Consider the following 22638-nt stretch of genomic DNA (forward strand, 5'->3'; position numbering starts at 1 on the left):
TTTAGCTTTAGAAAACAAGCCCTTACTATTCCATTGTATTACCACTCTAACCACTTAATGTTTTAAGAATCAACTTACATTTAGGATTATTGCTAAATTTGGATCGAATTCTTCCTAGAGTTCCAGGCACTAAAGTAATATCATCCACATTAGTTAAGTAATTACTCAAGAACTCAGTTCTATCACACGTGACATCTTCCATTCCTATGGGGAGGGAGAAAAAAGAGTATTTTCAGGCAATATTGAAACAAAAATCTTAACATAGACACTAAAGATAACATCAGGCATCTCTTTAGTTAGTTTTCAATAACTTAATGGGAAGAGCCCTGACTTTTGAGATTTTTGTATTTGACTTTAAATGTTTTAAGGCTTCTCTGTATAATCTTTTCTCTAGACTTTTACTTAGCCATGTCATCTTGCAAGCACAGAAGGGTGAAAATGCATTACATTTTAAGTCATTCAGCCAGAACAGCAAGACAAAGGAAGTCACCATGATTTAAACAACAACAACAACAATAAACACAACTATTTACAGAGTCTTTGTGAAAAAGATCTATTCTTTAAAAAAAAAAAAAAAAAAAAAAAAAACACCCTCGAGGTATAAATGGAATATACAGTTCTGCATCTCTTACAAAATGGCATTTTCCAACTCTCTAATATATCTCCTGTCTTGAGTACATAATCACCAGTCCTCACTGTCTCCACTGGTGGCCTTGGATGTTACTGACAAAACAATACTGGCAACAAGAGATGAGAAAGAAAAATGTCAGTTCCAATGACCACCCAAACTGAAAAACAAAATAACATTGAAAACAAGTTGTAAACAATGTAATTAGTCAGAACTGAAGGCTAGCAACTAAAGCACAAGAAGGTTCTAGGTAGGGAATTTTTTAAAACAAATATTTCTCCTCCACCCCAAGATTTGTTGTGTGTCCCCATCAAGGAAAATTCCTTTATCAAAATGCTTTTATTTAAAACATTGTTGTAAACTCACATCTTAGCATCATAGACTATGGAGGCTACTAGAGACCTTATTGAAATGTATGAGATGACCTGGAACATTTTAATATATTGCTCAGTACAATTAAACATATGAATATTCTCTAACAGGGAAAATAATCCTGTTGGAGAATACTCATATAGGCATGTCCTGTAAAGGATGCCCTAAAGTTTTAAAATAAGGAAATACAACCCAGAGTACCCCAGATCTGGTAAAATTCAAATAATCACCTCCTGGGATCCCAGATCCAGAACCTTCCCTTGTTTAATACAAATTGGAATGAAAAGCAAGAAAAAACACATAGCATAAAGATTATATATCTTGCACTGTAACAGCTAAACCCTTAGGAAGAAAAATAGAGCAACGAAGAGCTGCTATGTTTTAGTACAATGTTCGTCCAGGAAGGGAAAGTCCCCAAATACATATTAATAGAGGGCTGAAAGCCTCTCCCATTTGTTTTATTTCTAGGAAGTCCCTTATGCCACCCCAAATGTGAACAATCCCCCTTACTTTAGAAGTCCATCAGGCACTGTGCTAAGTGCTCCTTAAGCATCACCAGCCTTCACTCTGCAGACTAACTTTGTGGAGGGGTGCTAATGTTCTCGCCTGACAGATGAGGAAACTGAGACTTGGAGAGGCCACAAAAGGTGTACAGCGTCATGCAGATGTTAAGTGACACAGTGCAATTTGAACGCCACTAAAATTCATTCTGACTCCAAAGACCATGCCCTAAAACACTAAACCATACCACCTTTTAAGAATGAGGTGCTGTACACTTTGGGAGGCCAAGGTGGGCAGATCACCTGAGGCCAGGAGTTCGAGACCAGCCTGGCCAACATGGTGAAACCCCATCTCTACTAAAATACAAAATTAGCTGGGCCTGGTGGCAGGTGCCTGTAATCCCAGCTACTCAGGAGGCTGAGACAGGAGAATCACTTGAACCCGGGAGGTGGAGGTTGCAGTGAACCGAGATGATACCATTGTACTCCACCTTGGGCGATGAGAGTGAAACTCCATCTCAAAAAAAAAAAAAAAAAAAGAAGAAGAAGAAGTGCTGTAGTTGTCCCAAACCAAATGGATCTACTCATCTTGGAAGCCTGCACACTAATAAGCCAAGGTTTTAACCTATCCATGACCTTTACAATGCCTCAGCACATGACTCATTGGGACCCTTCTACTTAGACGTCTGGCTCCAGCACGTGAGCAAATGCTCTTGACACCTCTGGGCAACTTAAATTGGATCAGCTTTGACGCATGCTCCAACTTCTCTGACCTGTGTGTAGCTCTCCACCAAGCCAAACGCATGGAGCGTGACTTTGCAAAGGGTTACATCTAGCCCACTCAAGAGGAGAAAGTTAATCCCTTTAGCTTTTTTTTTTTTTTTTTTTTTTTTCCTAATTTCTCATAGATCTTCTATGACATTCTAGGAAGACTTTCAGGACCAGAGCTAGGAAGATTTGCCTGCCATTCTTAACAGAACTGCCAAAGAGTCAGCCAATTTTCATCTTCCAAACTCCACTAGAAGGGAGAAGCCCCAAATTCCAACGTTATTGTTTCAGTCTAATAGTTCCGGAATACAGGAGACACTCTCTAGAACTGAGTCTGCATGTCTCTGAGTCCCCACCCCCCGCCCAGCTCTATAGTCACATAATGTTTATGATGCTCTTGATCTCCTCAAAGAATTGGTCATAAATTTTTCTACTTCATAAAGTGATTTAGAAGAACTACTTCCTATAATGCTTCTTCCTCTCTTTATCAGTCATCTGAATCACAGCAGGGCCTTCTGGTTTGGACCTTGACTTCCCTCGGTGGATTCAGGGAAATCATTTGACTTACATGCCACTTCTCTGACAAGAATCCTATGTCTCTGCTTCTTTATCATATTTGGATGTATTTTTTAACCATATAAACTCCATGGGCTCCTTTTGGGGATGTGGCTGGCAGGGATAGGGGATTATCACCTGATATGTCACATTCACAGAAGAAGTTATTAATATCACAAGTAAACTGTCTGTATCGCTTTAATAAGAGACAGATTTTTGTAGAAAGGTCTTTCCTGCAAATAACAGAAATATATAAGAAGTCCCAGCTTTTGATCAAAACGAACCCAGGGATCTCTCAGGTCATCTCATACTTTTGATTCATGACCTGATTTCTATTCCCATCTTAAAGAAAGGGGAAAGGAGGTTAAGAATGGAATCTTGGCTTCTAAGGGCAAGGATTATTTTCCTCAATATGATCAGAAACATTATCCATCTATCCTATTAGCAAAGAAAAAACAAAGCTTTACCATGGTCTCCTACAAAGATGACATTGACACACCGATGCAGTTTTAGTTGTTTCAGTCCATCCATTAATTGCCCCACAATTTTGTCAATTTCCCTCAGAGGATTTGTCATCTGGGAAAAAGAAGCAAGTTAGTCCCCACAGGGTTTTCTTTCTTTCCCTTTCAGTCTCTCATAGATCTTCTACCCCTAGAACATTTTGGAAAGAAAACTTCCGGCCCAGAGGCAGAGCTTTGTCTGGGGGGATTTACCTGCCATTCTTAATGGAAATCTGGTCTAAGCACATTATATTTGTATTCTTTTGAGAGAATTAAAACCTCTCCTCATCCAATCCCTTTAAAGATTCTTTGATATAAAATGTCAAAATATTGTTAATGAAAATTCTGTAAGAGAGAAAATCGACTTTCTAAAATGTGACAGCATCCTTTAAATCCAAGAGTTTTGATGACAGAAAGTCAGATGGACAGTTCCCTAAGTGAAATCACATTAGATTTTGAATCATGGCAAGAAGATAGACATTAAGTGAATGCAAAGCTGTTCTGAGGTTAAAATCATAACCTTCCACTGGATAATAAATTAGAATATCACTAATACAATGAGATCCATCTTGTTCTAAGTAATTTAACTGTTGGCGTCTGAAAGCAATAGATTCTTAACAGAAGAACCTATTCTAAGAAATAAGTTATTACTTCTCACTTTAGTTCTTTTAAAGCTGATTTTGAGTGAAACAAGAATCCATAAGAGTCCTAACTTAAACAGAAGTGAACCATGAGTTTGTTCTAGAAGGTTTCTTCTTTTTAACAAAATATGAAAACCCAATTCTTTCCTGAAGACCATTTCCAAAGCCTAAGAAACATTATCCATCTCTCATTTTCTTACTTCAAATGGAAGTTTCTAACAGCATGAATGTTCTCACATACTAGAGGCTCTCCGTCTCCCTTTCATCTTTAGCTGTGCAATGGAAAGATTTTTAAGAAACATCTCATCAGACGAAGAATAGAAAGATACAGGGAGTATATTTAGATGAAATTTTATAGCTTAGCTCACAATCACATACATATACCCAAGATGATTAAGATAAGAACAGAAGGGATGTGAATATTATTTTTACTCAGACACATAATATCATCTTCCACTAGCATCTTCTCAGATGAATCAAGACCTTTCCTCTTATTATTTCATTAGGGAAATCAGGTGTAAACTTTTGTTTTATTCTTCATGACAGGAGTCAGGATTTCAAGTCCTGTCCCAAGGAGGAAGTCACAGTTGAAAGTTTCAGAAAGAGATGTGTAATATAATCGGAAGGGACTAATAGGTGTGGAACAAAGTGGTATTTGCTTCCGAGAAAATCATGCTCTCCTCAAAGATCTCTGTCTAGATAAAGAAATACCAAATGCACCACATGTTTTGATCTTTGGCAATGACTTATTTTCCTTTACTCAGCAGGATGACTCAGGTAAAATCCAGAACCTACTTCTTAGGGATCAGTTCAGAGGATCACAAATAAGATACTGCCTCAGAGGTATTCAAAGGTTTTAGTAAAAGCAACAACCGATAGGCTCTTCTGAACATACTGGGAAGAATAGACATTACTTGTGGAAATTACATACAACTCTATCCGCCCCTTATTTTCTCTTTCTTTCTGTCTTAGCTATTTCCTTCTCTACAATCTACACCTTTTCTGATCTCTGAAGGTGCAGACCCCTAATCTAAGCCAACTTCCTATTGAGTTCTAATCCACATTGTCTTTGAGAATACTCCCTTTTACCTTGCAGGGTTGTTCTCAAGAACCAGGGCCACAAACCATGTGACTGATTCTGTGAATAAGCACAAACAAAACCAATCTTAATAGTCACTCCAGCCTAAATGTTAATACTAGTTTTAGGGCAACTAACTCTTAAAAAAAAAGGATAAGACTTCTTTTTTTCTGTCATGTTGAGTTCAGGCAGTCTTCACATCACTGTTAACCTCTGAAGCACCACATTCTTCTGGACTCAAAGCCAAGGTCAACGCACCAGAGTTTTCTAAAACTTGCTCAGCCGATTTTCCAACCAAGGCACTGAAGGCAACCTTCAACTCAGACCTGCCCGCCACAAAGCTTTGGAACAATAGATAAACTTACTTTGTCCTGACGAGTTTCCGCAGCATAATGATCCATCCTATGTATTTTTCTTCTTCTTTTCTTTGGAGGAGCAACTGGTCTTTCCTGTCTCCTCTTAGGGGCAACTTTCCTCTTAGGTCTCTTAGCCGGAGTAAAAGGTGAGCCATAACTACTCTCCTGTACTGGCGGATAGAGATGGCTGGACTCAGAAGTCGTCTGTCCCTCTGAGTCAGATATAAAGCTTACACTTTCCCATCTGGGATCAGCAGAGTCTCAGTTAGAATAACTAAGTCTCCTTAAGTGAGAAAAAATTGGAATGAGGGATGGATGCTTAGAGGAACTCCACGGAGAGAAGCCTCCTAAATTGATGTTGATGCTGCTGTCACAGCTTCTTCGCTGAGAACAAGAATCCAATTCAAGAAAATCTAGTCATGTGGGTTTCTTTTGGCTGATATTTATGGATGTATGTGAAGGTGGCATTAGACAAGCTCTGTATTCCATAACTCCTGCATTAGGGAGAGACTAGTTTTTGGTTATGAAAAGCTCTCCATTTATAAAGAACTAACTTAAAAGTAGGCCAAATACTAGCCACTTGGTCATTTCAAGATGACAATGAGGTTCATGTAAGTGTTTCCAATTCAGAATCTGACAGGTATCTTTCTGTTCACGCCAGCAAGTATGTCAAAGCAACTGTCACCTTCATTGACAAGGATCCAGTGAAAAATTTTAAAACCAAGGATGGAATGAAACATAAATAATAAGCAATCCTCCTTAATCATAAATGTACTCCCACAAATCAGGATTTTCAGCAGGAGAGAACTCACTGACAACTGAGGTTTTTAGTACAGAGGAACTCTAAGTTAAAGTCTCTTTTAAAATTAGGTAAAATCTAAAAGTCATCAAAAGTCATCTCTTTTTTGTCTTGGTATATACAGACCAAGAAAGAGTCTACTTATGCTCTTGCTATCAGAAACCTGCTTTTAAGGGGAGTTGCATGCTATGGATTTTGTTTTGAAAATCCAGAGAGCAGTAAAGTCGACACATAAACTGAAGATAACCTTTTGGGATTTCCAAATGCTGGAGGAAAAACAGGCCCCTGATTTGCTGATGGTGCAAAGGTGAATTAAAGCAGCAAGCCTTGCTGTCTACCTCACTGACTTCTCTTGGGAGGACTGTCTTGAGAGCCATTCAGATGCAGGAAGGGGCAGGAGGAGGAACAATGTTAGTGTATCCAAGAAGGGGAACATCTGCCATGCGATTTCACTGTTTCCAGGGCAAGCCACGGCAAAGGCACTTCTGTTTCTGTCTCATCCTCTCTCTCCGCTACAGCGATCAAAAGACAGCCCCAAAGACTTTGGTTTTGTTTGTTTGTTTTTTAATGCTCCTAGTTTTAGGCAAATCTCCATAAGAAAAGCAGCAAAAGTAAAAGAGGATTTTCCATTTCATGGTCACTGAATACATTCTGCTAGCGTTCAAGTCGGCCCATCAAACTCTATGCCATTTGCAAGAGACCTCAACATTCCAAAGACTCCAAAGGTGAGCCCTTCCAATTGCAGCAGGTTAGAGGAGCAGAAGAGTAGGGTTTAGTCAAACTGGGTTTTCATCCAGTGATTATATTGCATGTATTTCCTTCTTCAAATGTTAGAGGTAGATGAGAGCTAGGTTTTCACTGACCAGCCACTTTAGCCTGAATTTAGAAATTTTAGCCTGAGGTTATTAAGAGGATGGGAGGTACAGGTGCAAATTTCCCTGCATTTCAGGATACTTTGCCATCTGAAGGTAGAGACTAGCCAGCCAAAGCTCTGACTCTAGGCCCGGAAGAGCAGCCGAACAAGGGGTCACAGAAAAAGCATAGAAGGTCAAAAAGAAAAAGATTGCGCCAATAATCAAAAGCAAGCATATTTTTTAACATTCACCATTACACTCTGAAACCAGGAGCAATACACCATTTCTTGAAGCTATTAGGTCAATGTTTGGTCATCTCATTTAATGGCTTTTGAGAATCATCCTGAAAAAATGTGTACTCAAATATTTAGCAAATAAAGCACAAATTTCAACTGAATTCATCTTATTGTAGCATATAGCATTTTGCTAGTGAAAGTCATTTCAATGAAATTTCAAATGTTATTTTCTTATATGTAAAATATATGTTACTGATTTTAAAATAATCTTTCAACCAGTATGTTATAATCTTTTCATGTATAGTAAGTGTAAATAATGATATACAGGTAGGCATATAGGATACATAGGTATATAAACCAATTAGCTTACAATAGAAGAGAACTTTTGCTGACTTGCTTTGGTTTCATGTTTTAAAAGTGTAAACAATTTTGTTTTCCTTTCAGTTAAAATAAGATTCCTAGAACCAGATGAGAAATAATTGAAATCTGAAAATATCCTTTCCCTTATGAGAAGAAAATGACCAGGTTATCAGATTACCATTACTGAAGATATACTCCAAGATACCCAATTGGAATGAGGGATGGATGAGTTTACCCAGTAGACATATGAAAATACCCTAGCTGCAAGAAGTAGTAATACTGAAAAAAACATAACATGAATACTTTCAACTCTTAATTCAAAGGTACTATAGGAAAAATCTCTGTTTATATATTTATGAGCAACCCTGGGCATAGAAAAATTATTATAGGAAATTAAAGCATCCTGTATCCTGCTTCATTTATTCCTACTCAGTACTTTCAAAAAAAAGTGTTTGTTTCTTAATTCACACAAACATATACTTTCATGCATGTAATTGCAACTGAACTACACATATTAGAAACCCAAAGATGTTTACTGATTAGGAACATTTATCATCAAGCCACATAACTTTTAAGGTTTGAGTTATACCTCACCTGTATTATTAAAAGCCAACTTTTGCCATAAATAAAATGTTCTGTATAATTTGAACATAGTTATTAACTGACCACTTTGCTTATCTCCTGGACTGAAGGAGGGTTAAATGGTTCCATGGAAGGAACTGTGGTCTAGGAGTTAAAAGTTCTGTGGTGCTGTCTTCAAATTCTCTACTTAGCAGTCAAGCGAAAGTACCAGAGCCCTACTTTTAAAAGAATGGCTATACCAATCCCTGTTTTGCTTACCCCACAGGTTCTTTGAGGGGATATTATTACCCAAGAAGTCAAACTTTTAAGTAGGGAACGTGGAACTGCTCAGGTGTTTTGTTTTGTTTTGTGAACATTTTGATAAAATGTGGTTCGTTTTGTTCCCTTTAGGTGAATCTCCAAGAAAGTCATCCTAAAGATAAAATAGCCATTCTTCCTTCGGTGTTCTTTACCGGCATCATGCATGCAGATGTTTACCTCATTTTATCATTTGTTTCACAATCATACAAGACGGGTTAAACTTCAAAGGGACAGAAAAAGAGCATCTGACTTATATAAGTTTAATGATTAGGACAAACTAAGAATGGTTTTACGTAGCTATTACTTACTAGTGCTTAAATAAATCACCTCTGTATTGATGTCAAAGCATTCAGAAACACTTATGACTCCTTGGTTACATGCTGCAATTTGTCAAAAATACTTAAAGCAAGATATGTTTACCTGTATCTCTAATTCATCTGAAAACAATGAACTTAATTATAGTCAGCAGTATGCTATGGGTTACTAGGCTACTTAAATATTTAAAAATACGTAAAAGTTTAGACTTGCAAACTCCATCATTTTTTACTATCTATGCTGAAATGTGGGAACGTTTCTAGCCATTCCTTTCCCATCTTCTGAATTTGAAATTATACTGGATACTACCTTACAGATTGCCTTCCACGATGATGGCTGAGTGTTTGATAAAAATTTGTCACCCTCGGCTGGGTGTGGTGGCTCATGCCTATAATCCCAGCACTTTGGGAGGCCAAGGCATGTGGATCACCTGAGGTCAGGAGTTCGAGACCAGTCTGGCCAACATGGCAGAAACCTGTCTCTACTGAAAATACAAAACTTAGCCGGGCATGGTGGTGCACGCCTGTAATCCCAGTTACTTGAGAGGCTGAGACAGGAGAATCACTTGAACCTGGGAGGCGGAGGTTGCAGTGAGTCAAGATCGCACCACTGCACTCCAGTCTAGGTGGTGGAGAAAGACTCCATCTCAAAAAAAAAAAAAAAAAAAAAACTCACGCTGCTCTGAATAAGCAGATTCATTCAGCGGTATATTTCTCTCGAGAATTTACGTTACTTTGGGGGATGATGAATATGTTCATATCTTGAGTGTGGTAACAATTTCACAGTATATATACCTCTGCCAAAATGTATTAAATTCAAAAGGGTCCATTATCATAACTTATGCCAGGTTGACTGTATTATATCTGCTAAGGTTATTGGAGCTGCTGAGCTGATCTACCCTCTCTAAACTGCCTAATCATTTAAGGGTGCTGAAATTCATTTACAATGTTTTGTATTGTAGGTTTCATCTCAAGATTTTTTTCCATGCCTATCCCATTGAAGCAAATGCCAACCCTTCCTGATTTTTCACCCTCCAACTGACGCCCACAAGACTAGAATATACCCCATTTCCTGTTAACATCAAGTTCAGGATATGTTATTATTTAAATATCAAAGCAATCTGAAATGAAGCTCCTATAAGAGAAACGGGTAGTTTTAAGATTTTAAAAAAATATTTTTAGTCTTGTAGTTATTTGACTTTGCATAAACCTTGTAGATACAAACATCCATCCAGACTTTATACAAATCCTGAAATAAGGTCAGTAGGTCAGGTAGCCCAGGGCCAAAAGTTCTTCTCAGGCAGATGCTAAACCACTAACCTCAGGGCCAAAAGGGCCATATTTGTGTCCAGAGAAATCAGGTTGTTCAGAATAGAAGGCATAGACCGAAGGCCTATAAGAAAATTGGAAGGTTCAGAATCTCTCCTAAACCACACGTAACAAAAAATATCACATATTTTAAAAAAACACATTTTTAAAAAATGTTCTCAAGTTTAATTTATCCTTTAACTACTATTCATATTAGCATGGAAAACTTTTTTTTTTCTATTGTTTCTATGACCACCACCCCATCTGTGGTAACTGCCTGGAACTACCTTCAGGACTCAAAAGTCACAAAGGAAAACTTGAACATGTACTCGGAGTCCTGGACCCTCCAGGTAACTGAGCCTGGTGGTAATTCACATGGGCTGTGCAATCCGAAGCCTGAAAGAACAACTAACTCCATTACAGACAAGCGTCTCTCTTGATACTTCTGCAATCCTTGGGATGCTGCTGGTTCATTTATCAAAGCCAGAAACTCCCTTCAGCTCTGCTGTAGTGGACAGAATTAATAGCTGCAGTAATCCAAGTAATTAAATGGACCCAATAACCAAAGTCTATTGTATCCTTCTTAGGGAAGTAACACTTAAGGCTAAGAACCACAAAACTTTTAATTCCAAACATTGGCTGTGCTTCTATTCCACAGTCTAGTGTTTCATGCAATTCTAAGTTAAGATGGAAATGTACTGAAGAAGAAAGAGAGAAACAAATACCTCTCACTGTCTGGCAGGGTGAGCCACTGCAATATGGTTAATATTCTCCGCTCGTGAGGGATGACACTGGAGGGTAAAAGCAAGCAAAGCATGTTGTTAGGTTTCATTTCCACAAACTCAAGCCTGATGAGTGCTTGCTCTTGCACCCAGGCCAAATGCTCTCTATTTACCACCATCTGTTTTCACTTCATTTGTAGCAAAAGCCCCTCTTTCGAATTAGCGTTTAAACTACTATTTCCATTTGCAACATATTACGTTGCTCAACCTCTTCCACAGAAGACTACACTGGAAACTCTGATTCACAGTCAAAATGAGGAACCTGTCTTGCTAATCAGAAACTCCACTACAAGCAGAAAGGACCCTGGTTTCAGAATCATTGTCGTTTATTCTGTCGAGCCTTTAGCTGTGGCCATAAAGGGGTCAGTACTTACATCCCCAATCTGCCTCTTGCTGGCAGTGTGACCTCTCTTGACCTCTTGGTCTCAGTTTACTCATCGGTAAGATAAAGCTAACAGCAAAGGACGCTGTACAGCTTGGTTGTAAGGATGAAATGAAACAAGACAAGGAAAGGGCATGTCCAGTGCCTAAGACACAGTAAGTTCTTTAAAACATATTTTATTAATGATCATAATTAGTCATCATTCTGCCTCTAAATAACGGTATGACTTTAGAAATACTATCTAACCTGAAACTTTAAGTTCCTCCTCTATAAAATAATGGGTTAGGGAAGGTATTCTTGCCATTTTCTTGCAGCCCTATAAAAATCTACCAAGAATAGGCTGGGTGCAGTGGCTCATGCCTGTAATCCCAGCACTTTGGGAAGCCGAGGCAGACAGATCACCTGAGGTCAGGAGTTCAAGACCAGCCTGACCAACATAGCAAAATCCCATCCCTACTAAAAATACAAAATTAACCAGGCATGATGGCACATGCCTGTAATCCCAGCTACTTGGGAGGCTGAGGCAAGAGAATCCCTTGAGTCTGGGAGGCAGAGGTTGCAGTGAGCCAATATTGCACCATTGCACTCCAGCCTGGGCAACAAGAGTGAAATTCTGTCTCAAAAAAAAAAAAAAAAAAAAAAAAGGCACATATAATTAAGCAACTGACAAAAAGGGTATAATCTTCATCCACAATGACTTTTGTGTTTAAGTTTCTTTCCTCTGTCGAAATATAATTACCCTAAGTCTGGCACTAGCTTTAAGGGCTCTGAGGGCTCGCAGCTAACAGGACAGTACTGCATCCCAGGCTGTTACATTAAGATGCTCACAAGCTAAGAGGTATCTTTAGTCAGGGGAAATTCATCCACTCTTTCCCAACAGGGAACTCAAAATGCGTTTTCACTCCCCCATCCAAGACCAAGCTTTAGAGGCATGTTCGTCATGAATTCAACTAAAGCACAAGTGTAAATGTGGTCAGGAAAAATTATTGTGGAACATTGGTGAGCCACTTAAACTTTTACTGTCGGTGGACATGAGCAGTGAGAGAGCTGGGAGAAGGATAAATCCTCAAGCAGGGGCTCTCATCAAGTGGTCTCTCTGCCTCCCCCATCACCATCCAGCTTACAGGGATTTGTCATTCCCCAGGCATCCTCTCTTTCTGGAACTATCACAGAAGACCAGAAAATCATGTGTGCCATAAAATGAGTCCAAATTTAAACATATCCCAATGCTGTTGGATAAATGTGACCCTGTTCATTATATCCTGTAATTGAATTAGAAATAGGCAGAGCAAAGTCAGGTTAATCACTTAAGGAATTTAATTCTTCAGCTTTAGAAATCCTTTGTATCTAAGCAAAATAATTGCATACTTTGAATTCTTTCCTAAGTTAAAAAAAAAAAAAAAGTGAATGCCAGAGCCTTTTCATTTTACCTTATTTCACTACCTGCCCAAAACCTGCTTTATTTTACGTAATTGGTGTTAAGCCACAGAAATGGGGCCCTAATGAATCCACTTTTAATACTAATGGAAAAATACAAACTAACAGAATCTGTGTCAAGCTCAGAATGCTCACCCCTGAATGCCCTCGTTGGATGGGGTACTTGAACAATGGTAGACAGGGAATTAAAAGCGCCAGCTATGAGGCCAGAGTGCTCGGGTTTGAATCCTGACTCCAGCAAATGCTGGTGATAAGACTAGGCAAGTTATCTAAACTTTTGATACCTCTGGAAAACGAGGACAATAACAGTACCTATCTCATGAAGTTGTTGTGAAGTTGAAAAGAGAATACGTCTAAAGCATTTAGAATAGTGCTGGGCACATAGAAAGGGTTTAGAAAAATGTTAGCTTTTATTGTTATATACTGAATTTATAGGTCCACGGAGATGATATAGTCATTCACAAAATATTTGTTAAGGGCATATTGGGTTTAAGGCATTTGTGTAAACATAAATAAAGATATTCCTACCAAAAACACTATTATGGAGGAGTCGTCATTTTGCTTGGAGAAAGATAAGCAAGCTATTCTTTTCTGGGCAGGGGCTGATTGTGTTTGTGTTAAGAGAATAAGATGAGGATGCTGGAGGTCTGAGTAGCCATTCTACCTCTGACTTTAGGTGCAACATTTAACCTTTCTAGGCCTTAGTGTCCTAATCTCTCTCTCACTCTCTGTTGTTGTTGTTGTTGTTGTTGTTGTTGTTGTTGAGATGGAGTCTTGCTCTCTCGCCTAGGCTGGAGTGCAGTGGCACAATCTCGGCTCATTGTAACCTCCACCTCCCCGGTTCAAGTGATTCTCCTGCCTCAGCCTCCAAGTAGCTGGGACTAAAGGTGCCTGCCACCACGCCCGTCTAATTGTTATATTTTTAGTAGAGACAGGGTTTCACCATGTTGGCCAGGCTGGTTTTGAACTCCGGACCTCAAGTGATCCACCCGCCTCGGTTTCCCAAACTGCTGGGATTACAGGCATGAGCCACTACACCCGGCCTCTAATCTCTTAAATGAGGAACTGGGCAAGGTTGTCCCTAAGTTTCCTAGGAGTTCTAGGTTATCTTTATGAAATAACCTCAGAGACCAAAAGGACATGGCCCTTAGCCAATAGCGTTTCAAATATTCAATACCATTCACAGACAGCACAAATAAATCTGACCAAGAAAGAGCAAAAAAAGAAACGGGGTACATGTTGCTGTCTTCACTACCACTGATTGATGGAGAATTTGTCATGAGACCAAGTATATTAGACATGGTCAAAAAAAAAAAGACTAAATTAAGTATTTACTAGTAAAGGGGAGCAAATTACCTTAAGACACATATAGCCCTTGTCTAGTCAATGTTGAAAGACAGAATGTGAATAAGAAAACAAATACCATTTATCAGTTGTTCTCTATGTACCAAGTACCCTAATAAGCATTTTATGCTGTTTTATTTTATTTATTTACTTATATATTTATTGAGACGGAGTCTCACTCTGTCCCCAGGCTGGAGTTCAGTGGTGTGGTCTCGGCTCACTGCAAGCTCCACATCCCGGGTTCACGCCATTCTCCTGCCTCAGCCTCCTGAGTAGCTGGGACTACAGGCACCCACCACCGCCGGCTAATTTTTTGTATTTTAGTAGAGACCGGGTTTCACTGTGTCAGCCAGGAGCGTCTCAATCTCCTGACCTCCTGATCTACCCACCTCGGCCTCCCAAAGTACTTGGATTATAGGCGTGAGCCACCGCACCTGGCCTGTTTTATTTTGAGACAGGGTCTCACTCTGTTGCCCAGGCTGGAGTGCAGTGGTGCCATCTCAGCTCACTGCAGCCTCAACCTCCTTGGGCTTGGTGATCCTCCCACCTCAGCCTCCCAAGTAGCTGGGACTACAGGCATGTGCCACCATGCCTGGCTAATTATCGTATATTTTGTAGAGACAGGGTTTTGCCATGTTCCCCAGCTTGTTCTCAAACTCCTGTGCTCAAGCGATCCACCTGCCTCAGCCTTCCAAAGTGCTGAGACTACAGGCATGAGCCACCATGCCTGGCATAAGCATTTTAAATATGTTAGCTCATTGCATCTTCGCAACATCCCATGATGAAGATACTATATATGTATATTTATATATAAATATATATACTATATATAATATACATATATAAATATATATACTATATATATAAATATACATATATATATAATTTTTTTTTTTGAGACAGTTTCACTCTTGTTGCCCAGGCTGGAGTGCAATGGCATGATCTCAGCTCACCAAAACCTCTGCCTCCCAGGTTCAAGCCATTCTCCTGCCTCATCCTCCCGAGTAGCTGGGATTACAGACATGCGCCCCAATGCCTGGCTAATTTTTTTTCTTTTTTTTTTTTTAGGAGAGACTAGGTTTCTCCATGTTGGTCAGGCTGGTCTTGACTCCTGACCTCAGGTGATCTGCCCGCCTCAGCCTCCCAAAGTGCTGGGATGACAGGTGTGAGCCACCACACCTGGCCAAAGATACTATAACTTTTATTTGAAGATGAGGACATGGATTTGTTCAGAGATTAAATCACTAGTCCAAGGTCACCAATCTAATAAGCAGCCAAGCTGGGATGAGAATCAATGTAAACAATCATACATAGTGGGAATTACTGTCTTTGAACATGAATTGGCACAAAAGAATGGAGCATCAGCCGAAGATTATTTCAGAATGAAATACTATCATTAAAAAGCAAGACTAATTCTAGGTTGCAGTACAGAACCATGTTAAAAATATGGCCTTCAAAGTCTAAGTCTATGGTTTGAATCAGGTTCTAAATTTTTTTAAGTTTTCAGAATATACACTGTGTAGATTTCCTTGACATATATATTCTCTTAACTAACTGAAAGTGTGATCTTATTTTTTAAAGTTGTAAAATGCTACAAAAAAAAAAAAAGGGAAAAAAATGAATCCAAGTCACTTTCAGAATACAGAGATAAAATAATAGTCTGAGAAGCAAATGAAAGCTACAGACATCTTTGGAGCATACAAAAGCCACCTTCTTATAAGTGGTTTCAAATGGGTGGAGAAAATTGCCATTCAAAACCAGAACACTAGGCCTTTTCAATGAGGCTTTGCAGCAGTTTCAGGGGGGCAAAGGTGGGGACTCAGTATTAATTATGTTGTTGGCTACTCTCCATTCTGCCAGGCAAATATGTTACAGAGCAGAAGAAATTACTTCTATAAGCATCTATGACAGTCAAGAGTTAAAGAAATGTCAGGCATAGGATAACATTGGTAAATCAACATGCTGTTTATATTAAGCAGTATCATTTCTAACCTACCTACACTTACTTTTCAACTCAGAAACCTCTTTAAAAAAAAAAGAAAGAAAGAAATCTTTTAAAGAGACGTTCTGTGCTAGATTCAAATCACCAAATCCGATTTCAGTTTAGCCCTTCAAATCTGAAAATCTACCTTTATTTCTGATTTTAGAGAATATAGACAGTACCGTTCTGGATTAATTTGAGCCTGTGATGGCTCTCAGCACACTGCTATTATAGAATAGTCAGATTTTGTTAGGCATAGAGGCAAATATGGAAAGAGCTTTAGGTGGTTTAAAAAAAAAAAAAAAAGATGGAAAGAACATCTCAGTGGGAACAAAATCCCCGTGAAAGTTGAAACAGATTCCTTTTCTTACTAAGGAACCTTAAAAATCATCAACATGTTGGTACTTTAATTAGGTAAGATTCATCTTAAGTCTTAGGAACATTAACTCCTTAATCCCCCATCACTTCTTTAGCGATGGGAAGGAGCCCCATTTTCTTATTAGAAAAATCCTGGAGTTCAGTGGGAAAATGAAGTGAAAATAGAGTCTTCCCCTTGGTCTCCTGTCTGGAACTTTTAATCTCTAGACCACTCCATCGGCTCCCCAGAGGCCTGAGATCATCTAGATTTTTTTAAGTTGTGAACCAAAATAAATAAAATATGTTCTCATATATTTATAGAAAATGATAAGGAAAGCCACTGCCATAAACAGTCTAAGAGAAATATACATGTCCTAGATGGCAAGTTACCAAAAACCTACAGACAGGAATAGAAAAATCTAAAGGACATCCAGAAGGAGGAGAGACCATCTTACTTACATTCTGTTAAGAGAGCATGGGGCCGGGCACGGTGGCTCATGCCTGTAATCCCAGCACTTTGGGAGACAGAGGCGGGCGGATCATGAGGTCAGGAGTTTGAGACCAGCCTGACCAACATGGTGAAACCCTGTCTCTACTAAAGATACAAAAAATTAGCTGGGAGTGGTAGCAGGCACCTGTAATTCCAGTTACTCAGGAGGCTGAGGGGAGACTCGTTTGAACCTGGGAGGCCGAGGTTGCAATGAGCCGAAATCACGCCACTGCACTCCAGCCTGGGCAACAGGGCAAGACTCTGTCTCAAAAAAAAAAAAAAAAAAAAAAAGAGAGAGAGAGAGAGACAGGATGGAAAAAAGGAGAGCTGGAGAAGAAAGAAAAGGTAGGATGAGGCACAGAGAGAGGACCTCAGGAAAAAAAAAAACACCTGGAAGGTCATTTTGAATTAGTAAATATTCAAAATTCTGTATTTTCACATTTAACTGAAACAAAATAAAACTAAATTGATGTTTTATAAATTGAATCACAGCTGTCATTTTATAAACATTGACAAAATAAAGGTAACTTACACAGACCAAAAGAATGTTCCAGCTTTCACCCCTTGCTTGGTGGCTGTAATCCATAGCTAATGAGGAAAATATAAGCGGCTTAAAATGTGTTCTGAGTTTTGGTCAAAAAAGAAAAAGTTTTTAAAACACATTAGATCAGATATCTTATACTCTACTCACACCCCAACATAAATTTCCCATTATTTGCAACCATTTATTTTCACATCTGGAAGTCAGAATCATTATTTCCACAAATATTATTCAATATATTCTCTGCAAAAGCTCTCAAAAGCTCCTGCTATGATTCTAGTGACATATTTTTAAAACTCTTATTTTATCTCAAAAGCCTCTCTCTTCTGTACCTGTCTTTTCTGATCATGGTTTTGAACAATTAACTGATGCAGCAGAATTCTGCTCATCAAAGAACCCAAGAGTGAGACATATGTTTCCTTTACTATTGAAAGACTCAAGGAGGAGTGCCCCAATTTGGCACCCAGATGTCAGAATTTTGGAACTCTGATTGTCTTGTTTTAGTTTAAACTAGATGAATGAGAAGGGGAAGAAGGCTAATTTTAATTTTGATTTTCCTATATCTTTTACCTAGCGTTTTAGTAAATGTTATTTTAGAGGAGAGTTCCTAGAATAAGTTAAGTGAACCAAGCACTTCATTAAGGTTTTTAAAATATTCTTTACACCGTGTGCTATTGGGGAGGCATAAGATATAGGAGTTTAGAACCTGGGCTCTGCAACCAGACAGCTTGGATTTTAAGCCTTGTTTCTGTCACTTACCAGCCATGTAGTCTTTTAGCAAGTTACTTAATATCTTTGTGTTTCTGTTTCCTTTACAATGTAAATAATATTATCTAGCACATAGGATTATTCTAAGCTTTAATGAGTTAATACATTTAAGGTCCTTAACCAGTGTCTTAACATCTGGCAAACACTCGATAAATTTCCGTCTTTATTGTTATGCAATAATGGAAATAAATAATCCAGTTATTCTAGTAACATTAAAAACAGCCTAAGATGGCAAGTGTCCCACTGAACAGAAGTCTATGAGAAGAAACCCCCTCACTTAAGGAAAGAGAATGGAAGCAAATAAGAGAGAGAACTGTGGTTTGCCTCAAACCAAAACAAAAATGATCTGGGAACTACAGCCAGCCGCTTTTCTGGTTTCATTGTCTCCAGCCTTTGAGAGTATTCTTACAGAGTGACAACTTATTTTTTGAGGAAATGGGTAACTGGGAGGTGGAGAACATCCAGGAGCTTAGCCATTGTTTCAAAATCATCTGGGATACCTGCCCTGGGAAAGCTTGAAAAGGGTTCCAGACCCCTTGGAGCCTCTAGAAATCCTCAGCCCCAAACTCACAGCTACTGTAGCTGGCAAATGAGGGATGGGGCAGGAGAATGTACAGAGCCCTCTTCAGTCTGTGGGTTCTGAGCTGCTGGTGAATTTCATCAGCCTGGGAGAGGTAAGGGCCTCATCCTATTTACATGGCTCTGAGGGACCAGACCTTCTTGGCCAGACTTTTGGTTCCCTGGGATGTTCGGAGACGTAAGAATCTCAGACTGCTCTGAGAGCCCTTCTCTCCATTTAGTCCAAAGCTCTTTCTACTTTAAAGACAAATTCTGGCATCCTCCAGGAACCCCAGCCCAACCAGGGTTCAGAATGTGTCCTGGACTTTCATTCATTCTTGTTCCAGCAGCTCCACCAGCAAGAAGATGAGCTCAAATGAAGCGCTGGACACACTGTAAAACCATGCTGGTTCCTAAAGAGGCCAGTTCCTTATATTAAGGGATCTATTTTCATACTTATTTTAATTGCACATACACAATCTTAGCACATTCAATATCCAAACAACTTCCTAGATGTACTGCGTTGCTATTTCCAAGGAGATTGTACTAGGCAATACTTGGCATCTATGAAATTTAAGATTAATATGGAGTTTCCTAAAGGAAAACAATTGTTTAATACAAATTTGTCAAATAATGGCCCTGCACTTTCAAATATTATACTGTAGAATACATGCTGATGGTGGCATTATCAGGGCGACAGGAAGCTCTGAGAGTTAATTTAACTCAGTTCAGTAATCCTTAGGGAAAAAAGATTACTGAAGAGGTCTTAATAGTGTCAAAAGGAAGGAGCATTCAGAGTGAAAATGACAGAGTATGTTAAAGTTATTATGATGACAAAATTAAGATCATTTGTTCTTTATATTTTCCTGTACTTTCCAACAATTTTACAGTGACAATCAACTTATTTTTAATCAGAAAAAAAAAACTAACCAATTTTAAAAAGCAATGTGTCTTAGAAGCATTCAGTGTAAACCATGGAGGTAATTTAAAGGCAAAATTTGTATTTCTTCTAAAAAAAATCAAAAGCAGAAAATTCTGCCTGATTCTTGGTAAAAGTCAGGTTGACCACATTTTCAAAAAGAAAATTGAGAGCATGATCAGAAAAGTATAAAAAGTGAACAAAAAAGATAAAATACTTAAAATGAAAAGCACATTTTCTTCCCAAGGGGAGAAAAAAAAAAAGGCACTAAAATATTGGTCCAGAAAAGAAAAGTGAATACAAGCCGACAAGGTTATAAGAAAGAGAGAGAGAGAGACAGAAGCTTCCGGGTTCCTTGTTAATTCAGAGATAAAAGTGTTAAAATTTCTCGAATTTGAATGCAATATAAATTTCTTCAGAGGGTGGTTTAAAAAAAAAAAATCAGGCCAGGTGCAGTACCTCATGCCTATAATCTCAGCACTTTGGGAGGCGGAGGAGGGCGGATCGCCTGAGGTCAGGAGTTCGAGACCAGCCTGGCCAACATGGTGAAACCTGTCTCTACTAAAGATACAAAAATCAGCCAGGCCTTGTGATGGGCACCGGTAATCCCAGCTACTCAGGAGACTGAGGCAGGAGAATCGCTTAAACCTGGGAGCCAGAGGTTGTAGTGAGCTGAGATCGTACCACTGTACTCCAGCCTGGACGAAAGAGCAAGATTCTGTCTGTAAAAATAAATAATAATAATCACACAGCTAAAAAAATAAACTTAAGTAAACACTGGGTTTGGGCTTTCTCCCTCTAATCCCAAAACTCCCTGCATTGCTTTCCTTTATCTGGAGGCCCAGCTTTTGACATTTGTGTCCTAGATGCTGCTTTATGAAAAGGGGACAAACGGGAATGATATTGTATCTTGTGATATGCTATTTATCAGGAATCAAAAAAGCTTCCTCTACAGGAACCAAGTGGGTTAAATATGAAATTCAACACTTTCTCAAATTCAGCATGTAGCTTTGGGAGAAAAGGAGAAGTTTGGAAAAAGAAAAATACTAGCCAAAAACATTTTTTCAAAAAACATAAACTACTAGTGTAGTCTTTCCAGCAGTTCCTCGAAGGGAAATCATTCCTTTGCATTCAAAAGCATTGAGCTAGGATAAACAGAATTCTAGGAGACCAGGGGATCAGTGGGGCACTTGCTTCAGCAGATCAATTGCTGAGAATCAGAACACATTAAGGATGTGAGGGTTGGGAGAGGCAGCAGAAGAGACTGGGGCCCGATGCAGCTGCTTTCCATGTGATTAGGGCCAGAAGGAGGTGAATGAGGAAGCTGTTGGCATGTGGCCAGGAGCTGCTGAGGCTGAGATTGAGTGCTGTTGTCCTTAAGGCCACCTACCCTAGGGGAAGCACAGGCAAAACAGCCCCTGAAGGAAGCAAAGAACAGTTCCATCCAAAACACAACAGCAGAGCCAGGCTCTGGATTGGGTCTTCAGAACAGAAATACACCAAGTCCCTATCTGCATGGGACCCACAGGGTAAAGCAGACCTGTGAATAACCAACTTCAAAAGGAAAAACCAACTTCAGGCCGGGCATGGTGGCTCACACCTGTAATCCCAGCACTTTGGGAGGCCAAGGCAGGCGGATCACTTGAGGTTGGGAGTTCAAGACTAGCCTGGCTGACATAGTGAAACCCCATCTCTACTAAAAACACAAAAAAATGTATCTAGGCATGATGGCATGCGCCTGTAATCCCAGCTATTCAGGAGGTTGAGGTATGAGAATCACCTGAACCCGGGAGGCAGAGGTTGCTGTGAACTGAGACCGTGCCACTGCCCTCCAGCCTCGGCGACAGAGCAAAACTCTGTTTCGAAAAATAAAAAATAAAAAGAGGTTGTCAAATTTATGATAGAAAAAATATAAAAGCCCAAAGGAGAGTCACTTTGCTTAGCCAGAGCTGGAAATGCTGAGGGAAGGAAGGCCTCCTGGAGACAGACACTTTAGCCGAAATTTGGAAGAAAAGTAAGAGGCTGCTAAGCAAAGGCGCCAGGTAAGCAGATCTCGGCCTAACTAGGGACATTAGGACACAGTACAAGGAGAAAAAAACTGCAGGTCTACAGTAGTGTATGGAAAAGAAACAACAGAATAAAGAATAGGTTAAATGTTCCTGAAAAGAAATGTTGTCCCTTTATCAGGACAATAAAACAGATAAAAAGAGGTTAGCGATGACTTGTACTTTCCATCAAGTCAATCCCTTTTGGCCTGGAAAGTCACCTCTATTCTGTGTCATTCTTCTTCTCCTTGCTGTCTCTGTCTTAAACACACATTTCTTGCATTTTTACACTGCAGTCATTTACTAAAATGGTTTCTGTTCCAACTCATTGTATCACCGATACTGACAGAGAGCAACTCTAGAGGTCAAGCAACTTAAGTAATAAGAATGCATCTGCTGGACAGTTGCAGTCGGGATCACGAGACTTTGGGAGGCTGAGGCAGGCAGCTCGCTTGAGCTCAGAAGTTGGAGACAATCCTGGGCAACTGGGCGAAATGCTGTCTCTACCAAAGATACAAAAATTAGCCAGGCGTGGCAGTGTGAGCCTATAGTCCCAGCTGCTCAGGAGGCTGAGGTGGGAGAGTTGCTTGAGCCCAGTAGGCTGAGACTGCAGTGAGCCAAAATCATGCCACTGCACTCCAGCCTGGGTAACTATACTGAGACCTTGTCTCGTTAAAAATAATAATGATACATTTTAAAAAATAACAATCTGCTTCTCTTAGAAACATCTTACTCCAGAAATGCTGACTTCAGAGGACTTGGATCATGATGGAGTATTAGACTTGTTTCTCAAATCTCCACATTTAGTCAACTCCTAGGAATCCCATTCATTCCTCCCACTGCTGAGAATCCAGATTTAAACTGAACAGGGAACAACCCCATG

At 39.4% G+C, this 22638-nt stretch overlaps 1 protein-coding gene across 9 annotated transcripts in view; it reads right to left on the minus strand.

Moving 5' to 3' along the window:
• ENPP2 (ectonucleotide pyrophosphatase/phosphodiesterase 2) overlaps positions 1–22638 on the minus strand; it is a 132418-nt gene that overhangs the window by 34406 nt on the left and 75374 nt on the right. For 5 of the 9 annotated variants that reach the window (XM_017882862.1, XM_017882842.1, XM_017882852.1 and 2 more), the window contains exons 9-14: positions 17457–17512; positions 10877–10942; positions 10164–10236; positions 5408–5563; positions 3291–3399; positions 79–204 (exon numbers count right to left, since the gene is read on the minus strand). In XM_017882862.1, the coding sequence (XP_017738351.1) occupies positions 79–204; positions 3291–3399; positions 5408–5563; positions 10164–10236; positions 10877–10942; positions 17457–17512 (586 nt within the window). The remainder of the gene's footprint in view (positions 1–78; positions 205–3290; positions 3400–5407; positions 5564–10163; positions 10237–10876; positions 10943–17456; positions 17513–22638) is intronic. The other 4 variants (XM_017882881.1, XM_017882871.1, XM_017882911.1 and 1 more) reach the window with 1 other exon arrangement.

Source organism: Rhinopithecus bieti, unplaced genomic scaffold (genome assembly GCF_001698545.2).
Source record: "Rhinopithecus bieti isolate Rb0 unplaced genomic scaffold, ASM169854v2 scaffold_788, whole genome shotgun sequence".
NCBI lineage: Eukaryota > Metazoa > Chordata > Mammalia > Primates > Cercopithecidae > Rhinopithecus > Rhinopithecus bieti.